At 38.9% G+C, this 24,005-nt stretch overlaps 2 protein-coding genes across 7 annotated transcripts in view; one reads left to right on the top strand and one right to left on the bottom strand.

Moving 5' to 3' along the window:
- slmapb (sarcolemma associated protein b) overlaps positions 1–24,005 on the bottom strand; it is a 30,910-nt gene continuing 6,905 nt past the window's right edge. The window contains exons 1-10 of one of the 6 annotated variants that reach the window (XM_084720867.1): positions 10,231–10,396; positions 9,875–9,934; positions 7,495–7,623; positions 7,262–7,336; positions 6,874–7,176; positions 5,440–5,710; positions 5,095–5,266; positions 2,775–2,909; positions 900–987; positions 1–488 (exon numbers count right to left, since the gene is read on the bottom strand). In XM_084720867.1, the coding sequence (XP_084576993.1) occupies positions 904–987; positions 2,775–2,909; positions 5,095–5,266; positions 5,440–5,710; positions 6,874–7,176; positions 7,262–7,336; positions 7,495–7,623; positions 9,875–9,926 (1,221 nt within the window). In that variant the 5' untranslated portion in view covers positions 9,927–9,934; positions 10,231–10,396 and the 3' untranslated portion in view covers positions 1–488; positions 900–903. Of the gene's footprint in view, positions 492–899; positions 988–2,774; positions 2,910–5,094; positions 5,267–5,439; positions 5,711–6,873; positions 7,177–7,261; positions 7,337–7,494; positions 7,624–9,874; positions 9,935–10,220; positions 10,397–24,005 lie in introns of those variants that run through there. The other 5 variants (XM_084720863.1, XM_084720865.1, XM_084720866.1 and 2 more) reach the window with 5 other exon arrangements.
- On the top strand, positions 14,396–23,980 carry LOC146325081 (ceramide synthase 5-like). Its single transcript, XM_084720872.1, has 10 exons — positions 14,396–14,823; positions 18,547–18,649; positions 18,852–18,982; positions 19,738–19,795; positions 19,957–20,007; positions 20,151–20,243; positions 20,721–20,849; positions 21,251–21,357; positions 21,510–21,666; positions 23,332–23,980. Exons 1-10 carry the CDS (start codon positions 14,648–14,650, stop codon positions 23,473–23,475), a joined length of 1,149 nt encoding a protein of 382 aa, XP_084576998.1. The 5' UTR covers positions 14,396–14,647; the 3' UTR covers positions 23,476–23,980.

Below are 24,005 nucleotides of genomic sequence, written 5' to 3' on the forward strand. Positions count from 1 at the left end.
TGCATTATTGTGACAATATTTATTATTCTGACAGTTACAGAGATGTGTTACATTTAGGGAGGTCCAAACTCCAGGTGATCCATCTAAAATATCATCGTATATATTTAGAATGAATTATCTTTACATTCATTAATACATAATCCTATAAGTCATCATAGTGAACAAAAACACAACCCAACTAGATTTCCTTCAAATAACATACAAACAAACTTATTCATTTGCACACAACACTCAACATTCTTTTATTAACCTCTCTGTCCTCTAAAATAGAGCATCTTAAAAATTAAACAGTGTTAAGTATGAGCCCTCCTAATTAATAGTGCAGATATGATAAAGGGGGCAAGTGCAGAGAATTCTGATGACATATATGGATGTTTGTTTTTCTGTGTGTGTGTGTGTTTGAGATGTTGCCCTCAGGTCCTGAGGAGCACAGCAGCAGTCACAGCTGTTAGAGCCACGGCAACCACTGGCCCCCAGATCATCCACGGCTTCTGAAAAAAAGAAAAGTTGTGACACGGAGATGGAAACATGAGCATCAGCACATGAAAACCATTGCCCATCCAAAGACCGCCAAAGCTTTGACAGAGGGAGCTCGATACCAATGCAGTGCACAAAGGATGCGAGTTAGCGCTTTCAGATCAAGATAAGCCCATCATACAGCAAGCCAACTGAGAGAAACAGTTGTTAAGCATTAGCCATCCAGACAAGACAAACAGATGTCAGATGTTGGAACTGTATGATTAAAGAGGTTAGAGTTTCTGAGACGTAAATTTTTTGGAGTTTCCCCCCCAAGGAAGGCATTCTGGGGAATTAGGAAAACCTGATTAAGTCATGCAATGATCTAGAAGACGCTGATGAGAATGAAAGATGTAGGCCAACTTGACAGGAGTAATGTGTACCTTACTACCACAATGCGCCGAAGCACCAATACAGCAAAGCCAGGATAAGGCCGATGACTATGGCTTGAACAGGCAGCAATAGGGACGTCTACAGAAGGGAAGGGATATTATAGTAATCAACTGCAATGGGACATACTTTAGTTGGGTGTAGCTTTATTAATAAACCCCTCAGTCAATAATCTGTGTCTGTAATTGTTGTTTATACAAAATCTCAAAGTCACACACGGCTGTCAATGTGTAAAAGCAACAGTAGAAGACAGTGGATGAGTAGAGGGGAGCAGGTGTGCTGAGATAGAAAGAAAAAATATTGTGAATCCTATAAAATGTTGCACTGTGTATGCCTGTGTATGCGATCAAAAAACTTAATTTAGTTTATTTAACCTTTTTTTTTAATATCTGGAGACATTTCACAAAATAATCAGATATTATTTTATAATCATTATTTTATATTATATTGTTGCAAAATTTGAAGCAAAGCTCATGCTTCCAAAATCAAAACAACTGAAGATGTTTGCTTCTTATGCAAATAAAAGCTGGTGGCATTTTTTAACTTTAATTGCAGATCATTATTTCTATACTTCATGCACCTCTTAATATATATTATTTGTCAAACAATCACATATGATTTGTTAAACATGCAGTGCGGAACCTCTGGCAGTGATAGGAATTACGCAAACACTGTGGACATGTTCTCATGACATATACTTTATCATAACAACGCCCCTACGAGTGCTCTCTTCAAATCTTCCTGTGCTAAAGCGCAGAAAGGGAAAAAACATCCAGTGTTGGAAATGTCACACCAGACAATTATAAACACCAGAAATGTAACCTATTTTCTGCCACAGTAAATTGTTTGTCCTTGCTGTTCTTTTTACGACTGTAATTCTTCCCCAAATGCAGGTGTTTTTGTTATCTGGGGTATCAAATACTTTTCTTGGATGCTTCTTAGAGTGGGTTCACACCTAAAGATCTGGTTGCTGAATCAAACCGATGCAAGGATTAAACATTGTGTCAGTTTCTCCAAAAATTCAAATGGTCCAGAAATTGTAAACAAAAGTCATGAAGTGGAAATGTCGTTTGATTACTGGTCATACAGTCGACCTGTAAAAAAAAACCCCAAATGGCCCAATTCCTATCTGGATACTGTAAATCATGGAGCACCGTCAGGTTCTGTTCATGCTGGTGTTGATCTGGAGCACATATCAGCAGACTCAATGTCTCATGAGACAGCACTTCATTGTGAGTCTAAGTTTGTCCCCTGCCTGTCTACTTGTTGGTAGCAAACATGCTACTAGTTCGCCAGCCACCAAAACAGGAGGAAAAAAATGTTTAACCAATGAAATGACAAATGTTTCTGTGATTAATTTGAATGGTGGTCTGAGATCATTTCTTCGAGGTGGACGAGAAAGCGGTTGTTTGGTTTGCACCAGAGTTTAAGTCCAGTGTTCACACCCACCCAAACTAACTGCAACAAGGGGGTAAACACACTGGGGGTTGATTTAGCCAGATTATACAAGGCTGGTGTGAACCCACCCAGGTTTTTCTGCCATACTCCTAGTTGCTGTAGCCTACTTCATCACTACAGTAGCACCCCACCTCAGGTCTGGCAAACAAATCATGTCTGGTTGATACAAAATGCATTGGTGCACCAGCGTGAGAATGTACCACAGACACCGGATTTAAAACTCCAGTGTACTGTGCAATACACAGAGATTTACCTGGCAGCCATAGCATTAATCACCATTGTGTGAACTTGCTTAGCCAAGGGCTTAAGTGTAACAGATTGTCATGTGTGTTAAAATCCCGCACTGCAGGTTTAAGAAAAAACAGAATGCCTTCTCCTTTATGTTGAATGTATGATAAACCAGGACTCACCTTTGTTCCCTTGTCCTGTAATTCCTTCATGTTGCCTTTGCACTCCTCCAGTTCATCTGTAAGCGCCTGTTTGTCCTGCTCAGCCTTCTCATATTTTTCCTTCAGATCTGACAGCTCCGTCTTAGCCTCGTCATACTGCATGAAGCACATCAGCATGTTTCACTTAAAGTAATCACAAGACAAATTACTTTCACTTAAACATATTTTAGCCATGTTTCCATCCAAAATTACGGAAACTTTTTGCCCCAATAATCACTTAATGAGGAAATAAAAGATCTCTTCAGCCTGTTGTTGTTTGTGTTTCCACTGTGGTCTAAAGACCCACAAAGATTAGACTATTATTCAGCTGATGTATGAAAACGTGGACGTTTTTACATATACTTTTTGCGTCACTATACAATGATGTAAACTGGTTTGTAGCTGCAGATTTTTTAAAATGGTGGCTGAAATTAAATGCTGAGTACAATCATAAGGCTTCAGTGCTGCAAAGTTCCTGTACTTTTGGAAAGTACTCTCCCCCCAAGAAGGGACTTTTTAGGGGCATAAAATAATGTCCCCTGAACTTAATTTAGACCCTGGTCTCTGCAAAGGAAACGCTCCAAGTTCCTCCAAAGATGCCTAGTTCCTGGGGAAAGTTCCTGTGGTGAAATTGTGGCTTTTCGGGATAAATTTGGCTAAAAGGGAGCACGCTGGGGCCTGATGTGATTATCGCTGATTGATATAACGTGGTGAGTGTTTCTCAGTCTTTGTCCTTCAACAGGGCTTCACAGGATGAGCTCAGTCTAAAAGGATGCTGTGAGAGCACTCGGTTTCCATTTTCATTCAGTGACTGAAAGAGCAACACCACACTGGGATGAATGACTTGTGGTTAAGGATGACTTCATCTCTGTTCTCTGCTATTCAACAGAGCCTCTCCTGTCTGGGTGTCACAGCAGTGACAATCCACATCCAGTCTGCTAAATCTGACTGGGAGCATACAGTAGTGGTGTCGTTGCCGGCAACAAGCAACCTGTGGACTGTTTGGACTGGAGGACAAATTAAATTCCATAACTTTTTTTTGTTTTAAGAAAGAACCTGGGAGCTTCACAGTCATTTCAAGACAGTTATAGATTTTAGTTAGACTTAGTATGGTTGCCAAAAGTATCAATATTTCAATGTCATATGTTCAAAAATAATACAATACTAACATACCATAGTATCAAAAGTATCAAAGATATAAAAAAGAACTGTACTTATCAGTTGTCTCAAAACAGAAAAACTGGTTCCAACTGGGCAAACCTTTTAGTAGGCATGAGAGAGCAAGCTCTTTTTAACCTGGGAAATGCATCCTATTGTCCAGAGGCTGTATTCATAAAGCTTCCAAGTACAAGAGTTGCTACTAATAACATCAGTCAACGAAAATTCTTAGACATCTTATGACATTTCTAATAATTTTTCCTTGCAGTTAACAAAAGATCCTTGTAAAGATAAGACTTTTAACAGGCTTCAGGGTTTCTTCAGACGAGGAGAAAATTTAAGAAACACAACAAAGTAGAAGAAATATTCACTGAACAGTGAGTTACTGAAACGATCAAGTACAGATAATGTTTGTGGACCATCTCCTTAGACATGCCATTCCATCAAATGCTATAAATGCCAGAAATGAAAGTGATCACAACACTGAGATATTCGGCAACTAGAAAAATGCTTAAGTGCAGCAATGATGACTTGGATCTGTTGCAAACAAACAGTCTTATATTGTCACGCAGTTCATTTCATTTTCACTAGATAGCCACATCTTTCAGGCTCACAAACGGACATTCATAGACATAGCAGACTTCCCCTCTTATTTTTATATATGAAGTACTAAAATTACCATCATGGAAATAAACGTATGCAAATAAATATAACAACTATCATCATGCAAACAGGCTGCTGGACGAGTCAGCCTGTTTTTTTCCAAACATTTTCTTGGCTACTTCTAAAGTATGGCTTACAATTTATTCAACAGAGATGTTCATTACATTAAATAGTGATACTGATAGGCCTAATAATGAATACTGTCATTCTATGCCCATTAACACTAAGAGGGCATTTTCATTTCCTTTATTCTTTTTCTTTTTCCTTGATCAACCAATCACACCTTTTAAAAGAATGAGTCATGGCTAGCAACAGGATCAACCACACCACATCACCAAGTAACAAGTGCAGACATAGTGCAACTGTCAGGTTTGAGGGTAGAAATATTCTTAGCCTTAAGAGTAATTACTCAGAGTGATTGATCGACGGGAGGTGCTTGACGCTTGGTTGATGACTTTTTAGTACCAAGAACATATTTTACCTCTCTCTGCAGAGTCTTGCTGCGACTGTCCGCTTCCTCCAGCTGGGTCTGCAGCTTGGCGCTGTCCTGCTGGTGTTGGAGCTGCAGGGCCGCCAGCCTCTTCTCCAACTCCTGCTGGGATCTCTCAAGAGCTTTGAGGCTGTTGCTCAGCTCAGCATTCTGGGCACGCGAACTACCAGAAACAAAACATGAGTGAGTTCAATAGGTGAAGGATCACACAAAGAGAGGTGTGTCGTATACTGTGAAGCAAAACAAGTTGGAGCAGAGTCAAGCAAATGAGACAGAGGCAGCAAAAGGTGTGGGTGAAGCTGGGGCTCCTGATATATGTAGCTGTAGTGCACTGACCTGGCAAGGTCCTTCTCCAGCTGCTTCTGTTTCTGCAGCACTGCTTCTTTCTCAGAGCGCAGTGCTGCACACTCACTCTGCAGGCTGCCCTTCTCCTTCTGGTGAGACTTCAGGAGTTCCTCCTTCTCAGCCCTGATGGACCCACATTCTGATTGCAGACTGCTCCTTTCCTTCTGGTGCTTACTGACAATGTCTTGTTTTTCAGATCGCAGGCCAGAACACTCCTTCTGAAGGCCATTACACTCCAACTGCATGGACTGCAGCTCACTGGCTGTGAGAAATAAATAAATAAGCAAGAAAAAAAAAGGTCCTTATGTAATGGTGCATTCTTCGAGCAGATGCTCTTTTCTTAATTAGCTTACAGATTACATGAAAACTAATTAAATATATGTGTAACATTTTCTGTGTGCTTGGACAGGCTAGTGCAGTGGTTATCTTCAAACCTAAAACAGGGTTCTTACACCTTTTCCAAAGTCAAATTCATGTAATTCAAGCATCAAGCAACCTACAGCTGAGGTAAATCACACATGTAAATAGATATTCTATATATGCATTCAAAATGATTATTTCACTTCTTAATCACATTAAATCAGATGTCACTGTGGTATAAACAACCATGTGTCACACCTGCCAACTTATTTCATTTTCTAAAAAGCAAACTATCCAGTCAGATAATGGATTATGAAAGTAATGCAATTATAATTTCAAGCAGTTTAAAGCACTTTATCCAAAATACAAGCACTTTTCAAATCTTGAGAACAAAATTCAAGTGTTTGAGGATTTCCAGCACATGTAATAATAAAAAAAATACTGAGAGAGGATTCCTTAAGAAAAAATCCTCTTAAAATGGGGGTCAATGGTCAAATGTGCATCATTTGTGGGGGCTCCTTGACATGAGATGCACTTTTGGGTATATAGGTCTCTTACAAATAAAAACAAAGGAGCAATTTTTCAAATGCAGAGGTCATTAAAGAGAAGGTTGATTTTCAAGTTTATTGAGGTCTTTGTATCATTCAGTGGCTTCCCAGTAGTGTTCTGTATTTATGTATTGAAATCTGAACATTGAATATTTGGTCAAAGTACGTATGTTTTAGTGTGAAAATGCTATTTTCCAAACGCCTTGTAAAATCGCTGATGTGGGTTTCTGCATTATGATGTTGTTACTTATTAACCCTCTAGGCTGAGGAGTGGAGGACATGAATGCCCTAACCTACATAACTGTTTTTTACTGATGGCTGAGAGGGAGTTTCCACTTGAAACACAAAAACGCAGATGGAGTTACCCTTTAACACATTAGACAAGAAGTGACACTACCTGAAATGTTATACTTGTTTAAAACTGTTCTACTGCATAAGTCTTTTGTTCACATGTAGCATCCTATTAACCAGTTTACCATCATCATATTTTATTCTGTGTATTAGCACCATGCAATACCTTGTATTTCTGCAGTTTTCTGCCACTGCTTGCTCTGTTGTTGAAGGTCACGTTGTAGGTTGTCAATCTCACGCTCATATTTGTTGGCAGTCTGACGCCATTTGTCCAGGTCCTTCAAGGCAGTTGACAGGTTATTCTGGATGGCTGTGACGTCACGCTCCCGCTCAGCTGTGCCTGCCTCTAGGGCACGTTTCAGCGCCTTCACCTCATCGCGTGCACTCTGCAGCTCGTCGTGTGAACCAGAGGAGACGTCTATCTGCTCTCTGAGAACACCCATGTCATCTTGGAGCTGCCACAGCTGGCCTGTACAGAGTAGATCGCATTCAGTGTTTGGATTAGTAGTGTAAACATTTTTATTAGGATCTGATCCACAAACACACAGATGTACCTTGAAGAAGTTTTATCTGTTTTGCAGATTCATCAGCTTGCTGTTTATTTTCTTTTCTCTCTTCCTCCAAGATACCTACGAAATATAACTGTATTTATTTCAAGCATGTCTGGTTGTCTGAGAGTGTGTGTGTGTGTGTGTGTGTGTGTGTGTGTGTGTGTGTGTGTGTGTGTGTGTACAGTATAAAATGAAGAGATCAGTGTGTATCTAACATCAAAGATTTTTATTTTTACCTTGCAGCTCCATGCATTTGTGCTTCTCAGTATTAGCTAGCTCCTGGGCTTCTCGGAGTTCTTCGTTCAAGTGCTGTATAATCTTTTCTGAGTCACCGGAGGGCCCCATGTTTGACCTGGTCAGGTCATCTGATGATGAATTAGACAACAAAAAAGATTATCCACATATATATATATATATATATATATATATATATATATATATATATATATATATATATATATATATATATATATATATATTGTGATACATCATCAGTGTTGTCTTTTCCTGGTTTCAAGGCTGCATTACAGTAAGTACAGGAATTTTCTGAACTTGCCAGATTGTTCCAGCTGTTCTAAAAATCTCATTTTGTTAATATTTTGTGAAAGCATCAATAGTCATACCTCCAATATTGTCACAGTTTGGTAAAAAATATATAAATTACAATTACAATATGTTATTTTCAACACCGTGTTAATTTTAATGTATACAGAATATCATAAATTGGAGCACAGCCTAAAAATATCAAGGTATTATATATAAGCCATGTTGCCCAGAATCAACATGATTAAACAGAAAGTCATGTATTAACCATAATAATACATCAGGCAGTAATGACAGCAATTCAACACTATAAAAATAGAAGAATAACTCAAGTTCCACCATGTTAATTCAGCCTCAGTCCCAAATATTTAACCAGGGCTGACATACTCGATGATTTCCCAAGATATTAAAATGGGACTATTACATAAACTAATTGCTCACCCAGAAATAGACACAACTATATTATCTGCATTTTCTATCCAAGCTTTCATTCCAAAATGTCCAATAACCCGGCAACACACCCATCTATGTTGCTTGTTAACAGCATGTTACTGTAAACAATACACAAAGGGAATAGACTAGCCAGGGTTGTCAAGGGTCTGTTGTGTTTCCTAGAGGTGGAAACAAACCCCACAAATACTTGGGCTTTGCAATGCCCAGTGAATATCTTGATCTCCTAATCTACCATGGCTAGGAAAAGAGATGACCTCATCTCAGGCCGGCCATTTGGCAGAGGGGAAAACAAGAGTCGGGACAGGTCAAGTATGTGCACCATAAATGGACACATCACAAGGGCTGGGACTGCCATGAAATGCCACATTTGTTGTGAAAACTGTGTCTGTTCATTGTGTCTGGCAGGCACGGCTGCATAAACACACTACGAAAATATGCACACGTATTATTAGTAGTGCAACCAGATGGCATTGATGAATGTCCCCTAAAAATGAGAGCGTATGAACAGGCTGCTGGAGGCTGGTGGCACCCTCTGACACAAGCACATGACCACCCTGCTGTGTGCCAGACAAAGGATGGGTGGTCAGTGCTCTGTCCGGCATGTGTGTGTGAGGTTGTGTGTCATGCATGCATATGTATGAGTGAGAGTCAGAATGTGAGTGGGCTCCCTGTGCGTAGGGTTGCCTGTGCTCAGTCTGTGTGAATGATGAATGCCCTCCAGAGAGCACGAGATAACGAGAGTATTTCAGATGAGGCCGTCCAATGTGTTATCTTTAGCAACATTAGTTATTAAAGCTATTAAGTCTTAATGTCAGAGAGAGACACCTGACAAAGTAATAATGGGATTAGTCTGCGAGTAAAAATACCTCTCTGACTAGTTGGGGATATTTAGCATCACACTGCCTCAAGTGACGACAGAAAAAAAAATGTAGGAGAAAGTCTTTTTTTAGCTCAAGTGCTGAAGGCTAGAGCCATCATGCTCTATCTTTCCCCGCTGTCGGTTTCCTTCCCAATGAATGTGACGGCGCTCTTTAACTGAATCAGAGGGTTAGCACAGCTCACACTGAATGCCTACAGTATTCAGTGAATCTCTGCTGATCTAACCGAGGAGTGAGATTAATTTACAGCCACAAAATGTGCTGAAACTGAGAAATATCCTCATAATTTTGAAATGATGGGGATTCTGTTACCATGATGACAGCGTTTGCTTTGTGCTGCCTATATGCTGTGCAGTGAAGCATTACAGATTCATTCATCATGCAAAATTGATTCAACTCACTGATATGCTTGCACATCGCATTGCATTATCCACTGCGTTCTGTTTTAATAAGCCACCCTGATGTCACTAATACACATTAGTCAGCTGATGTGTCCTCTGTGCAAAGAAAGTCCATCTTCTAATAAGCTGTTGACACTAGAGAAATCAAAAACAAGGCCATCTACAGCACTTTGCCAGCTGCTCTTATAGCTACAGACACTCTTCTCAAGTGTGACTCATGCTTTTTCCCTCTCCACATTGTCAGTTAGTGGGATATGCTGTGTCAGGTAAGAGCAAAACATTGCCAAGTCATTCACTTGAATTATGTTTTCAGAAAAAAAAAATATAAATAGTTGTTTTACCTTTAATGAGAGCTACGTTATTTAGGGGATCACTCAGCTCTTTCTCATCCATTTGCTTGTCTGAAAAAAAAAGAGAAAAGTATAAGCAAATATCATGTCAACAAATAGAAACATAGCACTAAGTAAAGAGGTACTGTTGACAATTTTGAAGAAATAGCTCAACTAAATTATTAAGACTATGTTTGCCATCATTGTTATGGTTAAAGATTTAAGTAATTAAGGTAAACACAGAAATGCAAGCTCATCTATGAACACATAACAAGTACTTGTGGAAGAGGCAGCTGTACAGTTGCTGAGAAATTCCCTTTAAGGACTAGGTCACAGAAAATAAAAAGGTTAAACTTACGAGATATTACCTTAGGTGATCCAGGAGCTACAGTACTCTGTGTGCTGAGGCTACAGCAGTCCCTGACATGAAGAACTCTTCTCCAACTATCAGATTTTTTCAGATGCGAAATGGAACAGTCCAAGCAGGGACGGGGGGGAGGGGACACAGAGGGGATGACACGCACGTTCTGCTGGACCCCTCTGTTATTGCTGGACTGAAGCCAGTGAAGATTTGATTCAAGTAAGTGGACAAATAGTTTGAGTGTGGTCAAAATTAAACTCTAGAGCTAAGTCAGATGAGTGTCCTCAAAAACATGACCCCCCTATTAAGTGGCTAAAGTCCCCAGCCCCTCCACACTAGGTCATGCATCCGAGTAGGGCATCTCGGAAGCTGCAGCTGCATACTGACACAGAGGGGTTTTGTTCAGGGAGCTGAGCTGTTCTCTGGTACTGATGTAAAAATCTACAGGATGACACAGTATAGGGATGGCCAGTGTAAGAGTATGTGCATCTCCTCTCTTTGTTTTGCCCTGCAGGCCACTCTTTTGTCACTGCAAATTCATAAATTAGTGGCCTTGAAGGGTGAAGTTATACTGGAACTATCATAGGGGCAAACTGTCTGTATTGCTTAGCCAATTTGTGTTGTATTTGACTATATAGTTAGCCTCCTCAGCGTGCTTTGAAATATTTGTGAGGCTGAGGTAAAAGTAGTATAATGAAAAGCAGTAGAATTTGAAAGCATGTCAGTGATATTTAAATACCTATTTATTCATGTCAGCAAATAAATGTGGCCCTCTGGAAGCTTTTATAACTTAGTGTCACATCAAAAATTCCTTGAATAATGTATGAAGTCCACACACAAACATCTAGGTCGTGAAGCAGGTTTCTAAAGGGGAGGTCATGGTTTAGAGGACATTCACATTGGTTAAAATAAGTATTGTTAACTATGTCACACAGGCATGCTAACTTGCAGGAGAGGCACAAAATTAGCACCAGTCTTCAGCTTCAGCAATGGTCATCTTTAGGGAGGCTGGTATCTGACATCTTCAACTTTTTAGTTAAAAAGGACAGTTTATACTATTTGAAGTAAGGTTGTAAGGGGTACTTATTGACAGTTTGGAGAAGCAGAGAGGAATACCAGCAGGGAAGGAAAGCAATAAACTGCAGTGGACAGTGTCAGTAAAAAAAATAAAATAAAAATTAGCCACCAAAAAAAGTGTCATTAAAAAAACCATATCATGTAAGACTATGATTAGAATATTTTCACTGCTTTACTTGGCTATCAGACAGTCATTTCTGACAGGAAACAAACATTACAACAGCCAAATATCACACTCTCTCTGGATCTACCAAACTCCACTGGCAAATTTTGTCATTTTACCTAGCAGAATATGGGAATTACCCTTCATGTTAATGTGACTTTAGTAATTCTGAAGTAACCTTTAAAAGCACACAAAAATCACACAACAACACAGACAAACTAACCAATGGAGGCAGTGGTAGACCAGGAACCTGTGTGCTGCAAGGTAAAATGAGTTATGTTGCCAATGAAGCTTGATTGAGCCAGAACGAGTGCAATATTTGTATAACATCCTTTCCTGTCAAAAACGGCTGTCTGATTGTAAAGTAAAGCAGTGAAAATATTCTAAATATAGTGTACACTTACACTCATCATCATTTTTAGATGATTTCTTAGATGGCTAAATTATGTTTTGCTGTTGACCTTGTGCACAGCAGTTTATGCTTTGCTTCCATGTAGGGTCTCCTCTACGCTTCTCCAAACTGGGTGTATGTCAAAAGGAATCTACTGAAGGCAACACACTGACTATCAATAAGTTACCCTGACTATCAATAAGTTACCCTTGCAACCTTACTTCAAATAATCCAAACTGTCACTTTAAGGCAGTACAGTATCAGCATAGGCTAAGACTAATGTCACAGGCTAATTGGAACAAGTATTAATAGCTCTCATGTCAATTGTTTTTCCAGATGTTAATACAGAGTGCTTGATAACAGAATGCTTGACCCTACTCAAAAAGTGCATGTCAGTTATGAAGAGAAACTGTAACCCAGCTAGCTCCAAAAGTCTAAATTACGGCTGGCACTAAATAGAGTGCAGAACACTAACAACTTGCAAGTTAGTGTGGAAACTAAAATGTTGCCTCTACAGTTTGCAGCTATATGCTTGATGCAATACATAAACAATAAATTCAAGGAGAAAATAAACTGTTAGACACTGCAAAAGCTAATTTTACCTATACAAATCTAGGCATTAGACTCAGAAGTAAAAATAAGAGCCAATGAATAACCAGGGACACTAAATGAGTATGAATTTTACTATGTAGTCAGAGTGTCGCAAAAGACCAGATCTTAACCTTGGTTGGAAGTGAAAGCTAGTTTGAGGTAAAAGGTTACAAATTTAAGCTGTAAATCATTGACAACAAATGTAAATAATCAACCATTCAACCTTGTAGTCTATTTTCAATAAAATTTACAATCTTTACAAACCGTGTCTTGGCATCCCACAAGGGTGTTACTCCACTACAGAGACCACTAAATAGCCTTTCTTCAGTTAAGGGGATTAAGGGTGTTAAAGAGCATGCAATAAGCATTCTCTAGACAGACAAGTGAAGGGTAAACCCGTAGCAAAGACAGTTTTGAACCTATGACAAAAATTCATGGTAACCCATAAAATCAATATGATCAAAAAAAGAAAAAACAAACACTGCCTTCCTGTCATCAAGGGTCACTGCATGCCAAATCCCATGCTTTTTGTCCTGTGTTTCAGAACATTTAATTAGCATCCTGGACTCATACACCCCCTGTTATTTTTTTGTTTTTTGTTTTTTTGTTCTGCAACTAGCTATAAAACTCTGCTCTCTGTCTCAGCAGTAACTCTTTTTATTTTAGATTTTATATGTTTCTGAATATATCCTGTAATTATGTATATTAGTTATTTTAAATGGAAGCAGTGAGTGTGTGTTGATCTACACTCAGCTCCCAGTTTATTAGGTACACCTAACTTAAACTAGTGAAACAGTAGTCCTGCAATTAACTCTACCTTCATGAAGATTGTAATGTTCAGGGTCTTTTTAACTGGTTTTAGAGAGGTGTAAAGTCAAAGGTATAGTCATTTTGACTGACTGTAACCTTCATGACGATAGGATTTATTGCAGGGCTCTTTCTGAGAAGGCTTGAGAATGTTTCTCATTATTTTGAGACACTAATTCATTATTTTAAGGTGCCAAGTCATTATTCTGAGATGAGTTGATTATTTCAAAGGTACTAACTCATATTTTGGAGAGGAAAAAAACTCTTTTTATTATAAGATACCATGCTTTTTTGAGAAGGTTTCCTTATTTTGAGATACTGACTCATTATTTAAGATACTGGGCAAGTCATTATTTTGAGAAGGCTTCTCATTATTTTGAGATTCTAACTCATTTCAGGATCAGGTATTATTTAAAGAAAGTTAGTCAATATTATGAAATACTACCACCAGCTAATTCATTGTATGAAATGAACTTCCAAAGAAATCGATGGTTTGTCCGTACTAAAGAAAATTCATTCACCTGAAACTGGTTATAGGCCTTCTCAACTGGAAAAAATGACTTTACCACAATTATAAATCTTTCAACTCATATCCCATTCAATAAACTCACCTAAAATCAACTAGTTTAAGATTATATATATAATTTTAAGTAATATTTAGAGCTATCTAACTGGCAAACACTAGAGTGCTCCTTCTCATTTTAGCTAGCTAGGTTGCTTAACGGTGAAGTTGCAAAACATTAGCCCTAGATTTCAGGATATAATTGATAGATAGCCCGGATGTTTTTATTTGTATAAGCCTTAAAGCTTACATAATGGTAAAATACCGGGTTAAATATAGCTTAACATTTTCAGCTGCCATAACTTACCACTAGTTCCAAGATACGGTTTGGGGAGCATTAATTGCTTATCATGGCTAACTTAGCATGAACTAATCAAATGACGTATGGCACTGATTGCAAACAGGAGGTGCAGTTGACGTTAGCTAACATTAGCTGCATTTAACTGTCCATCACGCCCCTACTTTGAAAGCTTAAAATAATGCTGGCGAGGCCGTGTAAAACATATCAAAAAGCTGCATCCCAGTCAACAACAGTGCGTTCATCCCTGTGGTACAAAACTTCATTGAAAGTTGCCTAATCATCAGTGTGGTGGGTGTTGCCTTCTTGCCTTTTACGTGTCAACCCAGCGGTCCGTGCAGTTTACTCATGAGTTTAACCAGAAGTGATAGCGAGTGTAGCTGCAGAGGAGGAGGAGGGAACATCACTGCTAAAAGGTTCCAGTCAGTTAACCTAAACCTCCAGATGTCAGACAAGTAATTTATCCGGTTTATTTAACTTGCCACTGCTGATCTCGGAGTTTTTTTTTTTTTTTTTTTTTTTTTCCTGATCTCCGATGACTTCCTCTATCTCAGCCTGGATTTGGAGTGAGAGGTTCTGGCTTCCCGAAAATGTTTCATGGGCGGACCTGGAGCGTCCACCACCTGGTGTGGAGTATCCCCGACTGGAACACATACTGTTCGCCCTGCCTCTGGCTGTCGGGGTTTTTCTTCTAAGACAGCTGTTTGAAAGGTAAATCAAACCACTCTTGTTGTTAAAATCCCTCATTTCGGGTGGTTTATTCTGTGTTAGTGCACAGTATAGGGCTTCAGTCTTATGTGGCAGCTGAGTGAGTGGTGGAAGAAGTACTCAGATCTTTTACTTAAATAAAAGTACCAATAACACGATGTGTAAGTACTCTATTACAACTGAAGTCATTCATTTAAAATCTTAAGTAAAAGTACATAAGTATTAAAATAAATATGTACATAAGTATTTAAAGTAAAAGTACCTGGTCTGCAAATTATATATTTTATTTACATTATACTGATGAAAGCAGGTTAGTAGGGGTCAGTGGAGCCAGTTTTAAATACATCATAGAGTGAAGTTTTGTAGTTTAGTTCAGGAGTTCCCAACATAGGGTTCGGGCCACTCTAAACGGTCACAAGATTGCTCTGAGGGGTCATGAGCTGCTTAATGGGAGAGGAAGGACAGAAAGCAAAGTTCTGCTATGTAAATTTCTATCAATATTTTGGACCTTTAATCTAATAATTGATTTAAAGTGAAATATTGGATAATTTGATCTATCTGGTATTAAAACAGTTATTTAAATGAAATGATCTGACAGCTGTTTGAACGGTAAATTAGACACGCTTTGTTGCTGAAGTTACTCATTTGGGTGCTTATTCTGTGTGACTGCACAGTTTAGGGCTTCAGTCTTATGTGTCAGCAAAGTTAGTGGTGGAAGAAGTACTCAGATCTTTTACTTAAATAAAAGTGCCAACACCACAATGTAGAAGTACTCCTTTACAAGTAAAAGTCATTCATTTAAAGTCTTACTTAAGTATTATAATCAAAAATGAAATATCAAAAGTAAAAGTGCCTTTTCTGTAAATTATAGATTATTGACATAATTAGATTAGCATTGATGAAACAATGGTAGTAACTGTCAGCAGGGGGCCAGGCCCCTCCAAACAGTCACAAGATTGGTCTGAGGGGTCATGAGTTGATTAATGGGAGAGAAAAGAAGGGAAAACAAAGTTCTGTTTTTTTAAAAAATATTGCTGGGTTTGTGCAGGGCCTTTTTAAAAAGTCTAAAACCTAATAATCTGAATTTTAGGCCTTAAAATGTTTTGAACAGAGACAGGTCTTAAAATGAATTGAATTATAAAGTTACATGACTTAGAGTTAAACTTCAGTCATGGTTTTAAATGTGTTTGTGGGGAAAAAAAAATATTGATCAAAGTGTAACAAGTAAATAATGAACAAATAACCATTAATGCAAACTGTGCACGTGCTTTTCTGCAACTATGAATGAAGTTAAGTTACATTCGTAATGGTCATTAAAATGTCTTAAAAAGTATTAAATTGAACTTGTAAAGACCTGCAGAAACTACGTCTTGGATAATTTGATCCATCGTGGGATTCAGACAGTTATTTAAATGAAACCATCTGAAAAGTTTAGAGGGAAAAAGTCCCATCAACAACTCAGAGACATCTGAGACGTGACAATGGGGCCAAACTAATGCAATCACTGTGTTAATCTTCAACTAACAGGATTGTATACTTGTTTTTGAATGCAAAAACTTCATTTGAAAAGTAGCTAGTAACTACAGTTGTCAATGAAAGTAGTGAAGTAAAAAGTACAAGATTTTCCTCAGAACTATAGTGGAGTATTAGTATAAAGTAGCACAAAATGGAGAGTACTAGTACTTAAGCAGAGTACTTGAGTAAACAGGATACAGGAACTGCTGTAAATGAATGAGCAGAACTAGAAAAAGCTACAAAAGTAGCAAAATAACAATTCAAATGTTAGTCACTGCAGCAGTCTTAACATATGAGTCATTCTTATGAACACAAACTATCTGGAAACCAGAGAGAACCAGTTCTCTGTAAGGTATTATTATCATGAGCTGTTACTGTCAAACAAAGTTAGTTGTAATTAAATCAGGCAAATCTCTTTTTAAGGATTTCTCTTTGATTCAAAGATGGGACTGCCTCAGCTTCTGCCTTTTCGTGTGATGGATAATTATAGTCTCTCATTGTATGGAAAATGTCTTGTTTTCTTAGATCCTAAGAATACAAGAATTTACTGTTGTTGTTTTTACCTTACCACCGTAATTAACTGTGTACAGCATCGGTGTGTTGCATTCCTTTGAGGTGATGATACATGAAAATAACTCCACTGGCTTGGTACACCAGTTTACCTTGCTCAGCAATGATTTATAAGGATAGCTTAGGGCTAAAAAGCATAAATGGGATATAATTGACACAGTCTTATTGCTTGTGTGATCACTGGGAACTGAGCATTTTGTGCCTGGGTTCGTGGCTTTAAAACCAGTCTGTGTAGTACATCTTAAATGCTGAAAGTCATCTTTTTACTGCAAAGTCCAGCTAAATTAGAGGTTCCTCAGAGTGCTTCATTTAGAGTAAAATCCCCAATGAGAGAGCAGGCCAAAGCGCAGTCTGTACTTCTATTCATTCAGCCTTTTCCATGTAGGGGAAATTATTCCAGATAAGTGGGGTGAACACTGGTCAACAGAGGTGGCAAAAGTACAGACATTCTTTACTCAAGTAGAAGTACAGATACTTGTGTAAAAAAGAAAAGACTCAAGAGGTACTGATTCAGCCTATTTACTCAAGTAAAAGGGGAAAAGTGCAGCCTCTGAAATGTACTCAAAGCATAAAAGTAAAAAGTTGCCATGTGAAGGACATTTCTACTGCCTGTTTCTGTGCAGAGCAAACTGAACCTCACCTTTTCTCCATGGACAAGTGTCCCTCTCTGTCTGTTTTGTGTTTTTACTCTTGTTATATCTTTTACATCTTGTTACCTTTTTACATTGTTTTGTTACATCTTTTTTGTCTTGTTTCTTCTTTTATATTTTGTTACGTCTTTTACGTCTTGTTATGTCTTTTTGTCTTGTTACATCTTGTTACCTCATAACGGTTGGGGTTTTTTGTTTTGTTTTTTTACATCTTTTTTGTCTTGTTACGTCCGTTGTGCGTGATATGCACTAACGGATTCACCAAGGAATCATCTTTTTTCTATGTGTTTATGTCCCATCCATTTGGGATGAAATTAGTTTAGAGGTTGAGAAGACGGTTTACGAATGAGATAACTGCCCTCAAATGCATTTACACGGAAGCAATGATTCAGTTTTGAAAATGTAAGGAGTAGAAAATACAGATATTTGTGTTAAAATGTAGGGGGTATAACTAAAAAGTTGTCAGACAAGTGAATACTCAAGTACAGATACCTGAAAAGTCTACTTAAGTACGGTAACAAAGTATTTGTACTTTGTTACTTCCAACCTCTGCTGGTCAACTTAACTATATGAACCAGATAGTCTTGTGACACTCATCAGTATTTTGGTTGGAGGTATCTCTCCCATCTCTCACATGATGGGTCATCACGCTCTGTTTAGACTAGGTGCTAAATTCCCCAGGATTCCTTCTATTTAACGCTTGCCTGTGTCTCCCTTATAGGCCCTATTGTCCGCTCCAGCCCTACCTCTTGACACACACACACATGCATGGCAAACATTGCTTTGTGGGAAAACTGCTGAAGCTCAACAGTTCATGTCAGTGAGGGAAGCCCCCAGCCAAATTGAGCTAATAAGTCATCTGTTTCTGTAGCCAAAGTGCTGAACTTTCTCTCTCTGCTGACTCTCTCCTTGCCTGAATGTCTCTCTTAATACCACACCATCTCTGTGTCCCCTCCCTCTCTCTCTTTTGCCTCGGCCTGTGTGTATACAGGCTAGTGGCCAAGCCCTGTGCCCACATACTTCGGATTCAGGCGGGAGTGCCTCGGAGAGCTCAGCCCAATGATGTCCTGGAGAGGGTGTATCAGTCCAAAACGGTACATAAGGCCCATGTTTGTTCTGTAGTCCATTAAATGTTCCTCTGCACACTGGAATACAGATGTTACTGCACTGGAATGCACCACCACAGAGCAGGCATAATGACATGTGCAGTAAACTTCGTCATGTGGTGTGATAGTCATACCTACCTAGGGGTTTTTAAGTAAGTGATTGCTATTTGTTCTGTGCTGTCCTCCCTAGTGTCCAGACACGAGGCAACTGGAAGGACTCTCCAAGCAGCTGGACTGGGATGTCCGGAAAATACAGAGGTGGTTTCGTGTCCGCCGGAACCAAGACAGGCCCAGTACGCAGAAGAAGTTCTGTGAGAGCATGTAGGTTTCTACTAAACTGCTGTGTAGTGTACACAGAGTTAATGAGTAGAGAATTAACTGCACTGCAGTGTTGATCCAACACTCGAGGACATACTGAACTTAACAGCTACATCATCATAGGGTTGACATTTGTGGTTTTGAGTGAAATGTCTTGACAGCTGGATTGCAATCAAATTTGGTTCAGAGGCTCATGTCATGCTCTAGATGAATAGTATAACTTTGGTAATTCTTTAACTTTTAATTTAATGCCATCATCGGGTCAATATTTCTTTGTTTTGTTACCAAATACTTACACAAATCATGACAGTCCTATCAGTCTAATTGGTGCGTATTAGCAAATGTTATCATGCTAATACACTGCATTAAGATGGCAACCCAAGTTAAATGTTAACATGCTACACTAAGATGGTTAAAATGGTAAATGTTTTCATGCTAACACACTACATTAAAATGGCAAATATGGTTAATGTTAGCAAGCTAAAACGCTGCACTGAGATGGTAAGCACAATAAAATGTTATACTAATACACTAAACATTGTAAATATAAGCATGCTAACATGCTATACTAAGCTGGTAAACAGTAAAATGTTATTATACTAATATGCTACACTGAGATGGTAAACACAGTAAATGTCATGATTGTCATTGTGATTATGCTCACCTTAGCATTTAGCTCAAACCAAGTCTTGTTTTTCAAAAAGAGAACTAGTGACATTGTTCTGTTTTCCCAATTCTTCTCTTTTCTTTCACATCAGGTGGCGATTTACTTTTTACCTGGGGATATTTATCTACGCCATTCGCTATCTGTGGGTGGTGAGTTGGATTAGCATACTGTATGCTTTTGTGCAAACTGACATTGTTGCATTGAAGTGTTGCATAGTTTGAAATTTTCCTTCAACAAGCCTGCTGTATGTTTTTGTTGATCTAACCAGAGACCGCTTTAATAATATGCACATTTAATCTGTTTCTGTTAGTCACCTTGGATGTGGGATACCAGACAGTGTTGGCACAACTATCCTTTTCAGGTTAATATTTTTTTTATTAACTTAATAATCATTGTATTCAGCTGCCTAATATTATGGCTCTAATCTATTGTGTGACATTTTGTTGGTTGGCCGGTGGGGCTACATATTTGTTAAAGGTGTTTTTGCTTCACTTCCTCCCAAAGCATCTAAGCCCTGGACAGTACAACTACTATGTAGCTGAGCTGGCTTTCTATTGGTCCCTGATGTTTTCTCAGTTCACAGACATTAAACGTAAGGTGAGTCAACAACGGCTTCACTATTGTGCTGCCTCTCAATAGCTCACCTGAATACTTCACACCCTTTGTATCAGAACTGTATCCTGTATATCCTGTATATCCATTTTTCTGAATTTATTTGCTGATGTGTTGACAGTCTTAACTCCCATAATTATTCAACCACTGTTTTAGGGTTAGCTTATTATTATTATGTGTTCTTGCAGAAAAGGATATAGTAAACTGCTCCTGCACCACAGAGAGTTTCAACACTTCCTATTTAGCCTATAGCTGCACATCAGCCTGTCACGCTAGTGTTTACACAAAGCCTGTCAGTTAGTGCTGTAACTGGCAGGTTTTGATGAATGTACAAAATGCACAAAGACCAGCAGGGAGGATTATTCTGCAACCACCAACTTCATCTAATTGCTCCATGAGCTGCAGATGTTTTTACTTGCTATTTACCACTTTACTCCTCTCTGTTTCTGTCTTTGATGGCAGGATTTCATGATCATGCTTGTCCACCACCTGGCCACCATACTGCTCATCACGTTCTCCTATGCCAACAACATGCTAAGAGCTGGCACTTTAGTAATGTGTGTGCATGATGCGTCCGACATCTTCCTCGAGGTAAAGAACTCAGTGATGAGGATTGTTCTTGTAGCACCTGATCAAAGAAGCAAAGTAGAGCTGGTTCTGGTTTTAACTCCGCAAACATCATTGTACAAAATGTAGGAAAACACAGCTGGGAACATACTGTATGTTTTTGTGCTGTGAGCTACTTGTACTACCTGTCTGACACAAAACACATCTCTCATTAGCAGTTCATTGACAATATGTCATTGAAATGTAGTTGTACAGGTGCAAGGTTGTTAAAGTAACTGTGAACTGCCTGTAATACCTGTTTGACAGAAACAACACACAGCTTTTATTAAAATTTCTGTTACTAGATGTTATTTCTGGAATGCATGAGATATACATATTTTCTTCCTGTGTCATTATTGTCATTAATGACTTATTCATTCTCAAAGGCTGCCAAGTTGGCCAACTATGCCAAGTACCAGAGGCTCTGTGATGGCCTGTTTGTGGTGTTCAGCATAAGCTTTTTCCTCACTCGACTTGTCATCTATCCTTTCTGGTGAGACAACAGAGAGCTTGTTTAACATACTTTTCACATGTTTGACTATTAGCCATTTGTTCTCTAAATTCGTTTCTTAATGATCTAATAATTGCAATTCTAATAATATATTGACAGCTCCAGTAACCTTTGTATGTGTGTATTTTTTGCAGGATTGTTAACAGTGTTCTGTTTGAGAGCTGGGAGATCATTGGACCGTACCGGGCCTGGTGGTTGCTCAATGGGCTTCTGTTGGTGCTGCAGTGTCTTCACATCATCTGGTTCTACCTCATCGCTCGCATTGCTATCAAAGCCATATTCAAGGGAAAGGTATGGCTGTCTTTTGTGTATTGTACCATTATTACTAGCAGCATAGTTTTATGGATGGTAATGTCGGGACGTTTGGTCCAGAAATATCTCAGAGTGATCCTGTGGTGTTTCCTGTAGCACCACCATGAGTATTAGATGTTTTGCCATAGAATTTTAACATTCATGGTCTCCAGGGGATAAAGACTGACATTGGTGATCCCCTGACCTTTCATTTAGCACCACCTGATCCAGTGAATTATTTCTCTGTCTACTTAATGAATTGGCACAAGATTTTGTGAAGATATTTTGTAGAGCTTTTCACACTGCCCTTAGCCCAGGGATAGCTTTCACACTGCATGTTCTTAGCTTTGGGCTAAAAGTTGGTCCTTGGATAACTTAGCTCCACACACGCATACTCAACCCAGGGTTAAGCTAAGCCCAAGGCTATATGATTTACACTGCACTTCTATTAGCCTTGTCCGTTGGAGCAGCAGCTAATAATAACATTATAGAATGCTACGTGACTTGTTATTTCACACTGCACTTAGCCGCAGGCTTAGGAAGCTTCCTCACTGGCACATTCCAAAGTAGGCTAACCTCGACTTTAGGTGAGGGCTTGCTGACCCTGCTGTGGAGCAGGATTAGCCCTGGGTTTGCAGGGTTGTCCCCCAAAAAATGAGTAAACCCAGGGCTAAAGTCTGTTAAAGGAAAAAAAAAAGAGTAGTCACAGAACATTCTAAAATTTAAACACTAGCTAGATATTTAACCCAGGGCTAGTAGAAGTGCAGTGTGAAAAGCCCTTAGCAGGGCCAGCAATCCCTTGGCTAAAAACCAGGTTAGCCTGGGGCTAAAAGCTCCCTTAGCCTGGAGCTAAGAAGAGTCTAAGAACACTTTTAGGCGTGGGCTAATTGAAGTGTGAAAAGTCCCTTAGAACCTTCTTAGCCTCAAGTGAAGACAGATTTGTGGGATTATCCCCCAAAAAATCAACTAAAATGTTTTAGAGTAGTAATGCATCATTGGATGTCAATGGACATATAACCAAGGACTAGTAAAGGTACAGGTCAACTTTATTGTAAAATATACATGTACTCATACTGAGTACAATGTACAGTGAGATTCAGTCTCTGTGTTTAACCCATTCTTGTGTCAGGAGCAGTGGGCAGCTGCAGAAGCGTAGTGTGACTTGTATAGTCCTGGATTTAGGTTAGACAGTGTGTTTGTGAAAAGGGGCTAGGCTATTTCAGGGTCTTAGCCCTGGACTAAGAATATGCATTGTGAAAAGCCCTAATGTGTTGCCATATGGAGGAATCCTTCAGACTTTGGTAGTCCCCTGACTTTTTTTTCACCAGCAGGTTGAAATTTGTGCTTTTGAGTGGAATGTATTGACACACACTGGACAGATAGGTACTTCTCCAATACTTTGGCTTAGCTGTTAAACTACTGACATTGTCTCCATCCTTAGCTCTATATTTACTGGTAACAAAAAAAGGTTAGCATGCTGACGCATTACAGTAAGATGGTAACTGTGGTAAACATTTATTTATATGGGAATAAGCGTGTAGCTTTACCTGCATCAGGATGTTATCAGTGCTGCATGCAACCTCACAGAACTGCTAACATGGCTGTACATTCTTACTTTCTTCACTACTCCAACTGTACCATCAACTTTGTGTTTTTATTTTACAGGTGTCCAAAGATGACCGCAGTGATATTGAGAGCAGCTCAGATGAGGAGATTCATTCCAACTGCAGTATAAATCCCACTCAGACCCTAAAACCAAAGGACAGCAGTCACACTGGTAACCTTAATGGAGATACTCATGACCATTGAGTATCATGAAGGATTATTTACCTCCGGTGACTTTAATTCACCTCCTGCGTGTCTGTGTGACCCACTTCATCACTTTGACCACCTGAGAAGACTTTAAACTTTTTTTTCCCACTTTTTGCTGATTTGTTTGAATGAAGAGAGGACTTAGATACAGTCCATGTGTGGACTTACAGACTTAGCATTGTCTTACTGAGTCAGGTTTACACTGTGTGAGGTTTACACCAGCTTTTTACTTACAGGAGTAGACAGAGAAATGTGTGTGGTCTGTCTGCACCTCGCTGTATGTGTGTGTGTGTGTGTGTGTTAGAAATTCCAGCGTGTGTGTAGCAGTGCACATCTACACTGCTAACTGTTATTTTATACATGTAAATAGACTTTATTAGTGAAACTGGTAATATATTCTACAGCTGTAAAACAAATCACTGCATTTGCCTTACTGAATATACTGCAAACATCTCTTGAAATACCAAAGGTTTCTTAATTAAATATTGTTGTATTAAATCCAGTCATTACTGTGTAGGATCTTTGTA

Source organism: Lutjanus erythropterus, chromosome 6, assembly GCF_056507025.1.
Source record: "Lutjanus erythropterus isolate fLutEry1 chromosome 6, fLutEry1.hap2, whole genome shotgun sequence".
NCBI classification, from domain to species: Eukaryota; Metazoa; Chordata; class Actinopteri; order Lutjaniformes; family Lutjanidae; genus Lutjanus; species Lutjanus erythropterus.

What these genes read in the sequence shown, in the direction of transcription:
- LOC146325081 (XM_084720872.1), top strand. Translation starts at nt 14,648, where the DNA reads ATGACTTCCTCTATCTCAGCCTGGATTTGGAGTGAGAGGTTCTGGCTT. An exon ending in GGCACAACTATCCTTTTCAG is followed by an intron (nt 20,008 to 20,150) that starts GTTAATATTTTT and finishes TTCCTCCCAAAG; the next exon opens with CATCTAAGCCCTGGACAGTA. An exon ending in CTTGTCATCTATCCTTTCTG is followed by an intron (nt 21,358 to 21,509) that starts GTGAGACAACAG and finishes TATTTTTTGCAG; the next exon opens with GATTGTTAACAGTGTTCTGT.